The 17,701-nt window shown below is 41.4% G+C and overlaps 1 protein-coding gene across 1 annotated transcript; it reads right to left on the bottom strand.

Moving 5' to 3' along the window:
• Positions 1 to 14,912: 14,912 nt before the first annotated feature.
• On the bottom strand, positions 14,913 to 17,701 carry LOC149028709 (uncharacterized). Its single transcript, XM_089159468.1, has 4 exons — positions 17,652 to 17,701; positions 16,789 to 16,996; positions 15,899 to 16,294; positions 14,913 to 15,533 (listed from the first exon to the last, which is right to left on the bottom strand). The coding sequence occupies exons 1-4, from the start codon at positions 17,699 to 17,701 to the stop codon at positions 14,913 to 14,915; spliced, it is 1,275 nt and encodes a 424-aa protein (XP_089015594.1).

Genomic DNA, 17,701 nt, shown 5'->3' with positions numbered 1-17,701 from the left:
TTTATGGTTCTTTCTCGCGTTACCCTGTACAGTCTTTTATACTCTTATATAATTTCCCGGTTCTGCTTAACCAAATATAAGAAGCATATGGAGCCCACAGAATCAATGAACCTTTTTCGTATCTTCGTGAGCCATTCTCAGTTCTCACTTCTCACTAGGGTGTAAACGGACCGGATTCGGATCGGATAGTGGTATATCCATATCCGCATTCTATTATATTTGGACAGATTCGAATAATATCTTATCGATTTTCAGACGGATTATGTCGGATTCGGATGATAATCGGATAATTATTTTTTTAAATAGATTCTTCTAAATGGGTACGAATATAGATTGAATACAAGTTTTTGATTACCTGATTACATCATTACCTTTCTATTTGTGAGGGCTAGGTTTGAAAATTAAGAATTTAACAATTTTGATACCTATTTTAGTAGAAAATCTAGAAAAATAGTCACATATCATAGGTAAAATTTATAGAAATAAGAATAATAAATTTAAATAAGTAACTTAATCGCACAGATAATTATCGGTAAGAAAGGGGTATACCATATCCGTATCCTATTAATAATCGGACGGATTCGGATGCGAATTCGGAAGCGGATTTTAGTTATCCATTTACACCCCTACTTCTCACCCAGTATAAGATTAAGGCGGCGATTTTAGTAGCTTTATAATTGGGGTGGGAGCTATTATATATACCATAGGCAAGGTTGTCAAAACCTAACCCGAACCGGTAAAACCAGTCCAAACTGGCTCGTTATAGTCCGAATTGGCCCGAACTGAAGCTTAATGGGTTGGGTTGAACAACCTCAGCCCGCATTGGTTCTGGTTGAGCTGGATTAGCTCGTGTGTGGCCCGCTAGCTTGAACCGTTTGGCCCGAAACTAGCCTGAAACCAAATCAATTAAACCCGTTATAAATAAATAAAATAAATTTAATTTAAATTTTAAAGACAGAAAACCCCCAAGTATCTATTTGTTTTCCATAATTGTTTTACTTTGGAATATCCAAACAACAAGTCTATCAATGCCTTCGCCATTTGGAAGATGTGCTTAGTGAATATTTAGCAAGTGTATTATCATTTGAAAATCTTTTAATGCTTTATTTTGATCCATTTTTACAAGTGTCAAGAAGGGGGAGAAAATAAGTAGAAACAATCCATTAAAATTCATCAAGATGCCAACTTTCTTTTTATATTAGTTTTATAATTTTTACTTCTTTGTAGAAAAAAAGTTTTTGGTTTTGAATACCCAACACAAGAGACTTGGAGAGAATTTAATGCTTATATATATTCAAATGCTCTTAATAAATTTCATACATCAATAAGGTACTCAAAACATACCGCTAGTAAACTCGGACCCAAACATTTAGTAAACTCAATTCTAAATTGTTAGCCGAAACCGTTAGTCACCTGAACCCAAATTGCACCAGACTGAAACCGTTATTTTCTTAATGAGCCGTGTTTGGGTTGAGTGTTTTTCAGCCTGAAACCTGCCCAACCCGAACCGTTGATACCCTGAACATAGGGAACATCAAACATGTGACCTATTCACTGAGAGCTATTGATCATTACTGACTAAGCAACCATTCGATTTTTCTCACCACATTCTTTTCATCACATATTCAAGGGGAATCCACTTCTTTTTTTTTTTTTTCTTTTTTTTTTCTTTGGTTTCAAAATTCATTCAAAGGCGAAAGCTAAGACATCATGAGTACATGCCTTGAAGAGACATGGTCTTCTTGGCTAGAGAATGAGCAATACAGTTCACTTCTCTAGGATAATTAGAAAAAGAGCAAAATTGAGATGTAGAGAGGCATATTTGATATCCTTGATGATTGACTGCACTTCAAAGGGGCCACAAACAGTTCCAAAATTTAGCTAGTCCACTAGAGAGGTGTTATCTGATCTGATTTCCACTATGTTGACTCCTTCTATCGTTGCCCATTGTAATGCACTTTGGATTGCAAGCCCCTCACCAACCAAACTATCTATAGCATAAATGGGTGAAGATACAACACTTAGGATGGTATTATCATGACCACCAGCAATAAATTTAACTCCATTTTGATTACCTTCCAATGAGACTACCGCATCACACCATATGATAGCATTCAATTGATCAACTTCATCAGTCACAAGTTGTGATACATTAGTGTTCCTTGCTTCATTTTGAACGGTCAGCCCTGCTAAGCCCATAATGGCATTCCAACATTCATGATGGGATCTTTGGGCTTTACCAACTACTGCCTCTGGCCCAGGGCCTTTATTCATTACGGGCCAACCAAAGGTTTCAATAGACAAAGGTGAAGTGGCTAAGAATCTTCCTCCCATTTTCCTTGGATGGAAATCTGATTTTCTCCCATGCTTTCATTGCCTCTACTAAAGAGATAGATGGGCTTTTAGGAATCATGAATTGCAGCCCACTTCCAAACCAAAAAGCAACCACAAAAAGGGCAAAGAAATAGTAATGGGCTGAGTCTTCCATTTCTCTTCCACAATGTCGGCACATTGGATCCACTGGGACTCCTTGATGGGCAAAACCATCAGCTGTTGCAATTCCATCCGCGCAAAACCTCTAAGAAAAATTCTTTATTTTTGGGTAGTGTTTTGCATAACCCAACTCTTTTCCAAACTCTTTTAGGTATGTTTTCCCAATCACATATTCTTGATGTTGTGGGCTGGCCTTGCTTAGCATATTCCCTTAAGTTTAGCAATAGATGGTAAGTACTCTTCGTCGACAATAGTCCACTTCTAGCACCACCCCATATCAATGAGTCTTCAGCAAGGCAAAGTGGAATCCGTACCTTCAAAATGGCTTCGGCATCCTGACGTGAGAATCACTAATGAACAATTTCATGCCTCCATGTGAGTGTCTCAGGTTCAATTAGTTGTGCTACTTTGCTAATGGGACAAAAGGAAGGTTTTCCTCCTAACACCTGAAAATTAGCTTTGGATGGCGACCAATTATCTTTCCATGGGTTAATTAGAGCACCCGAGCCCACCTACCAGACAAGGCCTGCTTTTAATACCTTGAGATCCACCATTACGTTGCTCCAAGCCCATGAGGGTTATGGCCCGCCTTTGCATTTAGAAGCCCACAATTTGGGAAGTATATTGCCTTCATAGTTCGAGCCCATAATGAGTTGGTCTTGCGACAACCTCCACGCTACATGACAGAGGAGAGCTTTATCACGTAGAGTAGGGTCCCTCAATCCCAGACCCCCTTCCTCTTTGGATTTGCACATCCTGGTCCATAACACCCAATGGATCTTTCTTTCTGAATCCTTTTGACCCCAGATGAAATTGCTTGTGGTCTTCCTCAGCTCATCATTATGGCTCTCCAGTAGAGAGAAATGGTGTAACAATCCCTGTATTTCTAACCCGGAATCCGTATTGCAGGTCCGAGAACCCGAAGGTCTAGTCGGATTAATTTGTGGAGTGTCCAGATAGAAGTCCATGATTCATACCCTAAACCCATGGATCTGGATTCTCTTGTTGAAGAACCTGCCTTACTGGGAAATTGGATCTCTAGTAGAAGGCAAGTGGTGTTTGGAGATGTCTGGGATGAAGGTAAAACCTTCCCCATGTGTTGATTAGGGTTAGGTTGTACTTGGACATCAACCCCTTGAGCAAAGCACCCTTGTATAGCAATATACATGGGGGCGGTTGCTAGTGGTGGTTGGTTAAACCAAGCGACCGCAAGTTTTTGCTTGCAAGAAAATGCCCTATTTTGCCCCCTGTTCGTTATAAATAGCATCCATCGCCCTATTAACGCATTATTATGTTCGGGATTGCTATTTTGAGCGATTAGGCGGCAGTGGAAATGCGCTGGAAGGTGGGCGAAGTGCTATTTGTGATCTAGAACCTTTTCCCTTCTATTCTTGGTGATTCTAGTTAAGGTAATGAATCTCCATCTGCTATTCTCTTCTTTTTAACCTCTAATTGATATGAACCCATCCCCATTTTGTTAGTGGTTACCCAATTGATTAGTTGTAGCTCCCTTTCCAATATTCTTGATGGGATCCTAGCCAGAAACGAATCCCCGCATTTGTTAAATGGATGGATCTCATCAAGGGGAATGATTTGGATATTAGATCTATGTTAATTTTAGGGTTTCTTGTTACCCCTTTATTATAGATCTATTAAGATTGAAATTCAGACTAAGATCATCCCAAAACGGATTGAAATCGGATGATCAAAGTCTAATTTTCAGAGTTGGAAACTGTCTGAAACAGGGGCGGCCGCTTGTGGAGGTCGCTTAACCTAAGCGACCGGCACAAGCAATCAGCTGGTTTCCAGTGACTGTGCAGGTTTGATTTTGGATTTGTTTTGACTCTTGACTCTTATACATTCTTGTAACCCTGCATATAGGTGTCCTCTGTTTCTACTTAAAGTTTTATAATTGTGTTTGGATTGCAATTTAAAGAACTCCTATTAAATTACAGGTAAGGACATGCATTCTTATTTATATGCAATTACATATACATGATGATTCAACTGTTCTATTTACTATTCTTTAATTATGTATCTTGTTGTAATTGTATAAAGCATGTGAATCTTATATTGTATATTGTAGTTTGAGATGTTCTTTTATGTACTTTATTTTTTATGATATTGCACAACTGTTCATGGTATGATAAAGAGTGATGTAGTGTAGTTGTGATGGAAGGGGTATTCTATTGGGATATCTTGGCTGGAGATATCAGAGGGCTATGGTATGGGACACATGCTCACTGATGCTTCTAGCACTATCATGATTACTGGATGACATACCTAGGAGAGTCTAGAATTGCATGGCTAGGTACCCCACAAGTTATTACCCTTTCGGCAAGGGAATTGAAGCTGGGTGACCCGTGACAATGGTGACGTGTCTTTGTTTCATCATACAGCAGTAACCAGTCCTGTGTGGAGACTTAGTGGTCCACTATTGGTCATGCAATGGTAAGGTTGCATATGTTGGGGTTGGGCTCATGGACGTCCAAGGAGCGGACGGGGTGTCGTGAGGAGTCATAAGAGCATCCATCCCAATAATATGTGGATGACCATAGGGTTAAGGAGTGGAGTCCAACAACGGTAGCCAGTCCGTGAGGGTTCTCACTCCTAGGTTGTGAAGGATACTAAACCGAGTTGGTTGGTGCCATAGGGGAAGTATCTGGACTTCATATAGTATATTACCATTGTAACAACCCCCGTATTTCTAACTCGAGATCCGTATTTCAGGTCCGAGAACCCAAAGGTCTAGTTGGGTAAATTTGTGGAGTGTCCAGATAGAAATCCATGATCCATACCCTGAACCCATGGATCTGGATCCTTTGTCTAAAGAGCCTGCCTTGCTTGGTGGTTGGACTTCTAGAAGTCAAGTGTTGTTCGGAGATGTCCGGAATGAAGGTAAGATCTCCCCCATCTCTTCTTTAGGGCTAGGTTGTACTTGGATATCAACCCCCTAGCAAAAGCACCCTTGTATGGCAAATTACATGGGGGCGGTTGCTAGTGGTGGTCGATCAAACCAAGTGACTGCCCGGTCTGTTTTCGGAGTTTTTGCCCTATTTTTCCCTCTGACTTCTATAAAAGGTAACCCTCGTCCAAGTAACGAATATTTTATTCGTGGTTGCTAAATTTGGAGGTTAGACGGCTGCGGGGAAGTTCCGAAAGTGAATCTGGAGTGCTGGCAGTGACTTGGAGATCAGTCCTTCCCTTTTTCTGGCTTTCTGACGTGAGGTATACTCTGTTTGAAAAGAAAGACTTGTAATAGTTAACGGATCTCTTTTTACGGACAGTTTACTTATATGCAGGTAAGGACAACCCATCCTATCTTTTGAATAGACTTGAAATATGCTAATCCAGTGTCTATTAGAAGTAGTATTTCTTTATGTATGCTGTTGTATTCATGTCTTATATATTAACCTTGTTATACTACTGTTGTTTGTCTTGTTTACATATATACTGTGTTGATTATGAATGTTATGCATTGATGATGGTTAGTATATGGTTCTGATGGAAGAGGTATTTCTTTTGAGATATCTTAGCTTGGGATATTAGAAGGCTGTGGAATGGGACACATGCCTGCTGATGTCTCCAGCACTGTCATGACTGTTTGATGACATTATTAGGTAGAGTCTAGAATTGCATGGCTAGGTACCCCACATGCTACTACCCTTTCGGAAGGGGAATTGAAACCGAGTGACCGTAATGACAGTGAGGTGACATTGGTCCACTGTTAGTCATGTAAATGGTAGGGTTGCATATGTTAGGGTTGGGCTCATGGATGTCCAAGGATCGGATTGGGTGTCGTGAGGAATCATGAGAGCATCCACCCCAATAATATGTGGATGACCATAGGGTTAAGGAGTGGAGTTCAACAGCGGTAGCCAGTCCGTGAGGATTCTCTCTCCTAGGTTGCAAAGGATACTGAACCGAGTTGGTTGGTGCCATAGGGGATGTATCTGGACTTCATGTAGACATGTAACCAGTATGACCTTGCATTGGATTAGAAACCCCGACATGCGCCAGTACTCATTACAAATGGTCGTGGTGAGAGAGTGTTGACTTAACCCTAGCCATGGAAATGAGAGCCAGGTGTGGACTTTCCCTTTTCCCAGGATCCCTACGAGGTAACCAGTCCTTGCCGGATCAGAGTGATGAGACTTACCCAGAGGAGGGCTAGTGTATATCTTAAAACATGTCAACTATTAGAGACCGGCATAGTTAGAAATCATAGTATCATTCATACTTTGCATTCATTCATATTATTTGTGCTTTTTGGCATTGTTGGATAATTGATGGGATTGGTGATTGTTTCTTACTGAGTTCTTTAGAACTCACGCCTATATTTTGTATATGTTTATTAGCCTGCACAGAAGAAGGAATTGTACAGGAAGATGGACTGGTTTCCTATGAAGGAACCATCCCGTATGAAGAAGATGTGGCACCGTCAATGGGAAATGGAGATAGCATGTGCGGGAGCTCCTGCGGGTGCATGGAGTGCGCTTATCGCACCTATTGATGGTCAGAGATGGAAGGTGGTCAGAAAGTTCGATCAAAGAATGGAGAAGAACTGGAGGACTCCTCACCTTGTTAAACTTGAGTCTAAGTTTTTAAGTTTAGAAAAGGAGACTGGAAAGAAATTGATATAACTCTTTTGTTTACTTCCGTTGAACTCGCATTCGTTTTATTTATTATTCTTTCCTTTTATTATTGTTATTGGAGTATTTGGACTCCTGTAATTCCTTTAATTCATTTATTGAACAATTGTTGCTCTTGATTATCTTTATTTGTATTTAATATTGTTGATAGACTAAAACCGTGGATCCTATGGCGGATCATTCCCACGGGTTGTCGGGCGGGTAACCGAGATCGGCGGGTGGGGTGTGACAACCATTATGACTTGCATTGGATTAGAAACCTCGACATGCGCCAGTACTAATTGCCAATGGTCGTGGTGAGAGAGCGTTGACTTAACCCCCAAACCATGGTTTGAGAGCCGGTGTGGACTTACCTTTGCCCAGGATCCTTACAGAGGTAACTAGTCCGTGCTGGATTAGAGTGACTAGACCTACCTAGAGGAGGGCTGGTGTATATATCTTAAAGCATGTCAACTGTTAGAGACTTGCATAGTTAGATCTTAGTAGCATTCATATTTCTGCATACCATCCATATCATTTCATATATGCATTCGTGGATTGTATTGACATATATAGGAGAATTGTCTGTTCCTTACTGAGTTCGTCAGAACTCATTCCCTTTCATTGTATATATTATATGAGTGTACAGATGGCGGCATAGCATCAGAAGTTGGAGATGATTTGTATGAAAGAGCCTTCTCGTATGAAGCCGATGTGGCACAGACAGTGGTACATGAACTTGCAGAGCATGAAGCCTCCTGAAGATGCTTGGTGTGAAACCCACCCCTAACCTAACCCTGACCTTTACCCGGAAACCCGGTTGTTTTTAGGTGCGAAGACCCGGAGTAACGGAAGAGGCCAACTATGGGCCATCTCAGTAGAAGACAAGGTGTTTGACTCTGAACCCATGGATGTTGATGATGGAGTTCCATACTTGGAAGTCTGTGCAGATCTGGAAGGAAAGCTGCAGCTTGATGAAGATGAGATTAGTTGAAGGACTTGGAGTATTATCTGACTTGGTTTGAAGGCATTTCTACACACTAGGTATGCCCCTTGTTTTGTGTGCAAAAGCCCATGAGGTTTGGACTTGAGTTGGGCCTCCATTTCCCTATTTTGGCCTTGCTGACCTGATTGGTTGACTCATTGGTCGACTGGGCCAGTCGACCAAGAAGTCGACCAACTGTGTGTTAAATCCGAGAAAATCCAATTTTAGGATTTTTCACTCTCTATTTAAACCTACTTCGAGTTTCTTAGTTACGGTTGCGTCCTAAACACTTTGTGAACGTGGAAGACCTTTCCAAAACTCTTTCTGGTGATTTCGAAAATTCCTCTGCAAATCTGAAGCCTCTCATTTCTGATCTGACAATTCAAGGTTAGTATCTCTTCTGAATTCTAAATTATTCTTTCTTTGAGCTTGTTCTTGATTGAGATCAAGAAGAAGATGCTGCATTCTTGCAACCATCTATTCCATGATCTCATTCTATTCCTTGAGATCTATGATCATCATCTTGATCTTAAGCCTAACCCGGAATTTTTCTTGAAACCCTGACCCTTGTTTGATCTTTTTGGAAACCTTTGGTAACCTCCCATGTGAGGGTAACCACATGAGTTATATTTATGTTAATCTAAACTCTCTTTCAATGATTTTCTTGTTTGCAATTATTCCCTTTCATCTTGTAACCCTAGCCTTTTCATGAGAGCCATAAGATTGAAACCCTAACTTCTTGGTTCAAATCAAGAACCCATCTCTTGACCTTGACTTGATGATTTTACCTTCCCATATAGTTCTAATACGTTCTAGGAAGTTCCCCTTCGAATTTTGGATCAATCCGACTTCAAACGAAGAAGTTATGACCAATCTAGTTTTTACATTTCTGTACTGACTCGGTTGGTCGACTGATTGGTCGACTGGGTCAGTAGACCAACCACTCGACCAATGATGTCAGTAGCTTCATTTTTCGCTCAGTTTGATTCGTTTGCTCTCCGATCTTTTAGGCATCCTTCCTAATGTTACATCTATGATTGTTAGGGGTTTATTTGCTAAGTTTGGAGTCTCTCTCTTTGATCTTTGGATTATCTTCGGTGATAATCAAGGTAAGGACAATTATTTCATAATAACATAGATCGTATACTCTTTGGTTTCTACCTTAAGAAACTCTGAGTTTACTTACTGTTCTTGTATTTTATACTTCTGATGTACTATTGTAAGTACAATAGCACTTCATTTATGTTCTCTTTTTCATTATTCAAGCTTATACTAATTGCTTATTACTATATTGTTTAATGATTAGACCATGCTTTTATCTTCTCTTTTGTATGATGAAGTGCTGATTGTATATGACATGACTGATCTGAGAATGTGTTTGATTAGGTATAGTTGGGGATTGAGAGGTGTCCTTTTGACACTTCTGTCCTTGGACATTATCGGAAATAGTATGGGATGTTTTTGGGGTTGCCCATTGACGCTTTCCTGAATCATTGGTTGTCATACCTAGGGCAGTCTAGCAGTGTTTGGCTAGGATGTCCCCGTTATATCAGACCCGAATCAAAAGGGTATTGAGACCGAACGACCCGTGGTAGCAATGGGGATTCATAGGCTCTCAAGACCGGTAACCAACCCATGAGAGGACGGGAATCACATTGTGGGAGCCATTTATTGGAGGGCTGCATATGATTAGACTTGGGCTCATGGGCGCTCAAGACCGGTGATTTATATCCGTGAGAGGACATGAGAGCTTCCCGTTTACCATATGTGGATAACCAATAGGGTTGATGAGTCCGTAGTCCGAGAGGGAATACGCTGACTCTAGTGTGAAGGATACCGGAAAGGATCCCGAGAGGGGAGGAATGGACGTATCTGGATCTGAGTTGATGTAACTGAGTAGATGACTTGCATTGGGCTAGGCTTAACCTTGACATGCGCCAGTACTTAGACCAATGGTGATGTGAGAGAGCGGTGACTTAACCCCCAACCATGGATTGTCCGAGAAGGATGAAGGACCCACTACCAACTGGAGCCGAGTGATCTGAGACCTACCCAAAGAAGTACGGTCCTATGACTTAAGGCATGTCTGCCAATAGAGACCAGCATACATATAGTTTAGATGCATACATACATTATCTGTTTCATATTGCATTGCATCTTGTTATGTTCTACCGCATGTTATTTATGTTGTTATGAGTTAACTTGCCTTGCTGAGTTCAATCGAACTCACTCCTTTTTGTACAATCTTTTTGTTAGATTATTCTACAGGTACTGACTACTATGAAGGACAATACGATGAAGCGCAAGCCGAAGAAGCATACTACATGCAAGGTGTTGGCAACTATGAAGATTACCCTGATGATCCCTTGAGCGATCACATTGCGTACTACAATTAGACGTAATGTAGAGCTGGAACATCTTGGATTGATGAAGTCCACTATTTTGAAGATGTCATCTATAGATTAGAAAACGCGTAGTTTACTTTGAACATTCTATTCTTGCTTTTCTTTAGAAACAATTGTAATTCCTTTTAGACTTACGTACTACGTTCTGCTGTATCTGGGAAGTGAGTTTTCGCCTCACTCTACTTCTTTTTGATGTGATTACATCTGGTATCATTTCCGCACTCTGATTATATTGATTATTCATTTCCTGATTTGAATCTTTTGTTTATAATATTAAAACCTTGATTATTTCCTGTTTATGATTATGTTATTGTATATGTGGGAGGATGATTTCCTCAATACTTGATTTCGGGGCTGTGGATCACACTCCCGGGTATGCCAGTTAGGGTATTGGCTGGGGGGATGTGACGCTTGGTGTGCGCTTATAGCACCCATTGATGGCCGACGGAGGCAGATTGCCAGGATTTTGATGATCGTATGGAGAAAGATTGGAGGACCCCCTTTACTTGCTAATTTAGAAAACCAGTTTTTAGATTTAGAAATGAAAACCGGAAAGAGGATTATTTATTTTGCTTCCGCTGAACTCGATATTACATTTGATTTTTTATTCTTTCTTGGATATTTATTGGAGTATTTGGACTTCTGTAACCTTTTTTTTATTAATTATTGCACTTATTCTTGCTCTTGATTGTCTATACTTGTGTTTATTATTATTGATGGGTAAGACCGTGGATCCTGTGACGGTTCACTCCCACAGGTTGTCGGGCGGATAACCGAGACCAGCGGGTGGGGTGTGACAAATGAGAAGCATCATAGGTGTATAATGAAGTTGCAATAGATTTAATTAGAGTAATATTTCCCTCAGCCAAAAGCATATAGTTCTTCCACCCCTTGATCCTACACATGTCTTATCTGTTAGAATCTTGAAACTTCAGCTTTGAATGCTCCAATTTCAGAGGCAGCCTAAGATATTTGGTTGGACCTGAGTTGTAAGGAAATTTTCAGTACTCTTGAGAACCAAGCCTCGAATCTTATATAAGTATTAGGGCTAAATGTCATGGAGGATTTCTTGAGGTTGATCTCTTGCCCACTTGCCTTACAAGAGAACTCTAAATAATGCTTTAATTCTATTACTTGATTCAACTTCATCTGGGAGAATAGAAGATAGTCATTAACAAACAACAAGTGGGATTGAAGGGCCCCTCCTTTTAATATTGATTCCTTTAACCAAACCATTTCCAATTATAGCCGACAACACCTACGAGCACAAGATAAAGAGGAAAGGGGATAGGGGGTCAACCTGGTTGATACCCTTGGTTGGAAAGAAGGAATTCCTCTCTATACCATTTACCAAGAGAGTATAATACACTAAGCTCATACACTTCATGATCAAGGCCACCCATCTTTCTGAGAATTCTATTTTTAATAGCACCACTTTAGTGAATGGCCACTCTAACCTGTCGAAGGCCTTCTTCATACCCAACTTGAGAGCTAAGAGCATAGTTTTCCTTTCTTGCGCTTCCTAATGTAGTGAAACGGTTCATGGGCAACAAAGATGTTGTCAGATATCAACCTTTTTGGGACAAAGGCTGTTTGGTTGGGAGCTATTATGTCTAGAGATAGTTCTTCAATCCTTTGGCCATGATTTTAGATATGATTTTGACAATAATACCACATAAACTAATATGCTTGGAATTTCTGCTTTCTCCGGGTTAGCTTCCTTGGGTATTAAGCAGATGAATGTCCAATTGAGGTCACCACGTAAGGATCCATGCTCAAAGAAATCAAAAACAAATTTATATATGTCATCCTTGGTAATAGACCAGACTTTTTGGGTCCACGTCTCTTTAAAGGGCCTATATCAGATAAGGCATTAGGGTCTTCCTCCTAGGTAGGGGTCATGCATAGTCTAGTATTGAGGTCATCAGTAACTGAACATTCAACATATTGAAGAACTTCGTGTAAAGCATCATAATTCATACATTCTAAAGTGACCACAGCTTCAAAGTGACTTTTTAGCTCCATGTACACATCTTCCATTGTTTTTGCCCACTCCCCATCATTGAGCTTTAACTTGAGGATCTTGTTCCTTTGTCTTCTTTGAAGGGTCGATGCATGAAAAAAATGCAGAATGGCGGTCACCTTCTTTGATCCAGGTAATTCGGGATTTTTGCCTCTATATAGTGTCCTCTCTCTCCAATTGCTCCTCTAGCTGAGCCTATATTTCAAGTTCAAGCTTTAGGTTTTCTTTAGAATGTGGTTTGCTCTATATGCTTTCCAGCCGAGCCTTCAACATACCAATTTGGGTTTGAATATGCCCGAAGTGGTCTTTGTTCCATTTCTTCAGGTCCTTTTGACACTTCCAAGTTTGTAAGTAAGACATCACCTGTGGTTTCCTTGAAGTGAGATTTTACCCAAGATTGTTGAACTACATATTTGCATTGCTCACTTCTTAGCCAAGCAGCTTCAAAGGGACATGGGGTGATGCCCCTTTATTACTCCTCCTTATGTATTAACAACTATAGGATATGATCCGATGCAATGGCATGCCTAACAAAAATAGCAACATCCCCAAATTTGATTTTTCATCCACTGTTAGCCATGGCTCTATCAAGCCTAACTCTAATTACACCCGAATTCCTCCTCCTGTTGCTCCACGTGATGGTTGGACCATTAGAGCGTTTGTTTGGTCCATCATTTCTCTGAACATTCTAGAGTCTCTCTGTCTAGATCGGTTGTCCCCTTCCTTTTCATACCAATTAAGATATTAGCTTCTCCCACACTTTGTGCCTATGTTGCTTCTCTAGTTCCCCATAAACACATGATAGATAAAATTTGTTCCTTTCTTGGTCAATCATCATGCAGTCAATTAGATTACAATCTGCAGAGAGGATGAAAATTTTAAATTCTAGATGCCACATCAAAACTAGACCACCTTTTTTGCCAATTGGAGAGACAATATAGCTGTTATCAAACTTCAGTTACTTTAATATGCCTTTCACCTTTTCATCAGCACACATAGATTCCATTAGAAACACTGCATCTAGGGAGACAGACTTGAGGTGATTCCTCAGTGCCCGAACTATTCGTGGATTCCGCAACCCATGACAGTTCCAACTAAAAACTTCATTTGAGCCCATGGGACTGATCCCCAGTCACCATGGGTCCAGAGGATAAAAAACATGCCTCTTGTTTGGAGTTTTTGAATATGATATTGACTTCCTGTGATTTCTCCATTAGGCTAACAATGGCCTCCTTAATTTTCTTCTCTTTACACATTTGGATGATTTGGAAGCTTTAGAGATATTTAGATTATGAGATCTTGTTGTTGTCTTCAATTTCAATCTCTGATGTTCGAATCTCTGGTTAATGGAAGCAAAAGCAGTTGAGGTGGTAAGAATGGGATATGAGACAAGGGCATTGGGTTGCATGTCAAGTTGGTGGAAGGAAAAGGCTTAAGGGGTATTTTGGATATCAAGCAGGTGGAGGGCTTTAGGTCTAGTTTGGGTATCAAGCAGGTAGAAGGCTTCAGGGGTAGTTTGGGTATCTTCTTCAGATTTTCGATCGTTGGTTTTGAATGTGGTTGGGTTGAGGTTCGATGGTGGCTGGAAGGGTCATGGGTCATAGGTTGCATAAGAGTTAGGGAAATTTTATGTGGTTTGGGGATTGTTATATAGTTGAGGGAAGTGTTGGGGGACTTGCCAGGGTTTGACTTTGTCTCTATTAGCAAACATTCGGCTAAATGGGTAAGTAGTGATAGAATAGCACTTGAGTGTTTGGGTTTATTCATAAGAAAGGAATGGATTGAGGGTGAATGATTGGTTTGAAAAGGTGGGGGCAAAAGGGAAGGACGATGAGATGACCGAGGTTTCTTATTCAATATCACCTGGATTAGTTGACGTGCAACCATCTTTGTTCACAAGCTGTTGCAGAGCAACAGTAAAAAGTTTCAGAAGGAAGAAGAAGACAGAGAGAAGAATTGAGAAAGCTTAAGGAAAACACTTCATTGCCTTTGTATCGTATGCTCATACATTTATATTACTGAGTATAGAAGAAGCTACTAGAGTCGAATATACTCGAGTTGGTTATATCAAAACAGAATTTGTTATAACCGATCACATGGCATAGTCTTTCAAAAAGGTGTTGTTTGGTTACACGATAGCTTCGGCGTGGAGGAGCCCTTGGTGGATTGGTTGTTGATGTAGCTGCTGATGTGGCATCCCTTATAGGTTGTATCGTATCATTCCTTTCCTCATCAGATGATACCTTGTCCTCAAGGTTAAATTGGGGAAAACAGCTTCCAAAGACGGTGAAGTCTATCCAAGTTGCGTCTTCAAGTGGGAAACCCATCCATTGAATGAGAAGCTGACGTATGGTACTGCCGTGACGCATAATTTGTCATTCTTGAAGAACTGCAGCTGGAGTTAAATCATGTGGTGGAAGTGCAGGAGGAGCTGAAGGCGGTGGAGGAAGACCGACACAGGGTTTGAGCACAGATGCTTGAAAAACAGGATGGATTTGAGAATCGAGTGGAAGATCCAGGCGATAGGCGACCTTACCCACTCGTTCGGTAACTTGAAAGGGGCCATAGTAACACTTGCCCAACTTTTGATTCAAACGGCGGGCAACTGTTTGCTGGCGATAAGGACGAAGGCGAACATAGAGCCAGTCACTGACAACAAATTCTAAATCCCGACGCCATTTATTGGCCTGCAGTTTCATAAGGTCTTGAGCCTTTGATAGATTGTGCTTGAGATCAAGTAGAAGCTGGTCGTGGGTCTGCAATTCATCATCGATCGTGGCGTTCAACGAGGAGCGAGGAAGATAACGAACCACAGATGGAGGTTCGCGGCCGTAGAGTGCGTGAAACCGAGTGGTTTGTATTGCAGAGTGGTAAGCAGTATTGTAAGAATACTCGGCCCAGATTAAAAATTTCGCCCAGCGATGAGGATAGTCGGAGACAAAGCAACAGAGATACATCTCCAAGGTCCGGTTGACGACTTCAGTCTGGCCATCAGTCTGTGGATGGTAGGCGGTGCTGAGGGAGAGGGTGGTGCCATGGAGTCAATGCAATTCTTTCTAGAAATTACTGAGAAACAGAGGATCTCGATCACTTACAATAGATCGGGGAATTCCATGGTGCCGAACGACCTCTGATAGGAATGTTTCAACAATGATGTAGCTGGTAAAGCCAGTGGCGAGTGGGCTGAAATGTGCGGACTTTGTTAAACGATCTACCACCACCATGATCGCTGTCTTGCCACATGACGTTGGCAACCCTGTGATGAAATCCATGGAAATTTCCTCCCAAACCCTTTCTGGAACTGGCAGTGGTTGGAGGAGTCCAGTTGGGCACGTTGGGGGAGTTTTATGTGTTGACACACTTGACAACGAGCCACAAATTGTCGTGTATCCTTGGCCATTCCTGACCACCAGACATTTGCTGAGAGCCTCTTTAATGTGCGAACATAACCAGCATGATCTCTAACCGGTGAAGCATGATTATCGTGGAGAAATTGCTGGCATAGGGAAGAATTGGAAGGGAAGACCAACCTACTGTTCCGTAGTAAAAACCCATGTCGAAAAATAAATTCAGAAGTAGTATTGTCGCCTTTGTGCAGGTGTTGGATAATTTGTTGAAGTTCGGCAGAGGTCTCTGTCTCCACTCTGAGCTGCTGTAACAAGTCTGCTTTGGAAGTTACTGTGAACAGAGCATGGAGAGCAGCTGCTGGACACCTATAGAGCGCATCTGCACCTTGGTTCTCTCGGCCAGGATGGTACTGAATGTCAAAATCAAAGCCGAGCAGCTTCGTTAACCAAAATGTTGTTCAGGTGTTTGAATAATTTGAGCATTCAATTCCTTTAAGCTTCGCTGGTCAGTGTGCATGATGAATCGATTTCCCAAGAGATATTGCCGCCATTTTGCTACCGCCTGTGTTATAGCATACATTTCGCGAGCATAAGTTGAGGAAGCCTGCATTCTTGGGGACAATTTGCGGCTATAGAAGGCAATAGGCCACCCCTATTGAGAGAGAATGGCGCCAATTCTAGAGCCAGAGGCATCTGTTTCAAGCATGGATGGTTCGTGAAAATTTGGTAATGCGAATACAGGTGCCGTTACCAGTTTAGATTGTAAGGTGCGGAAAGCCTCAGCTGCTACAGAAGACTAGTGATAATCGCCCTTACACAGAAGATTGGTTAATGTTGCTGCCAAGTTTGCATAACCTTGAATAAATTTGCGATAATAACCTGTTAAGCCTAAGAACCCGCGTACCTCCTTGATATTTTTCGGAACTGGCCAAGACATGATTGCCTCAATTTTCCGCGGATCCACAGCAAGACCCTTCCGAGAGATGATATGCACAAGGTATTCGACCTCTTCGGTGCCAAACATGCACTTGCTCAACTTGGCAAATAGCTGGTTCTGTTTGAGAATTTCAAGTGCAATTTGAAGATGACGGAGGTGATTTGTCCAACTGGTACTGTAAATGAGCAAGTCATCAAAGAAAATGAGAATAAATTGTCGGGGATAAGGCCGGAATAGATGATTCATGGTGGCCTGAAATGTTGCGGTGTTGGTGAGTCCGAAGGGCATCACAGAAATTCATAGTGTCCTTCGTGTGTCGAAAGGCTGTTTTCTCAACATCGGTCTGCGCTCTTTGATGATAGCCGGCCGTAAGTCTAGTTTAGAAAAGAATATAGACCCATGAAGCTCATCAAAGAGTTCATCTCTGTGGGGATTGGAAATCGATCTCGATGGTTCTTGCGTTTAGTGCTCGTAATCCACGCGAAACGCCAGTGCCGTCGCTTTCTTGACGAGAGAACGGGTGAAGAATAAGGACTTATCTGGCGGATGATACCTGCTCAACATTGCCGTCCCTGTTTCTCAATTTCACTTTTCCCGAAGTGAGGGTCTGGGGCTTTACGTTCGGTTAACCCAGGTTGAAGATGAATGTGGTGTTTGTGGGCCCGACCGTGGCCCCTGGTTCTTGAAATATTTCGAATATTGATCCGAGAGTTGAAGCTCTTCGTGTCATGTGTCTGTTGCACCATGATCCAATTCAAGTTTGTATAGAACATCATACTCATGGCTGCAATAAGCTTTCTTAGCCCATGAAATTGCAATTGCATTGGTACCTCTTCCGGCCCCTGTCAACACCACCCTTTGATCCATGCTGAAAATGCAT

The sequence above is a fragment of the Hakea prostrata genome, chromosome 1 (assembly GCF_041222555.1).
Source record: "Hakea prostrata isolate BN-2017 chromosome 1, UWA_Hpros_2, whole genome shotgun sequence".
In the NCBI taxonomy this organism is placed as follows: Eukaryota; Viridiplantae; Streptophyta; class Magnoliopsida; order Proteales; family Proteaceae; genus Hakea; species Hakea prostrata.
Note: the sequence above shows the minus strand (reverse complement) of the source record. Positions and strands in the feature narration are given on the sequence as shown.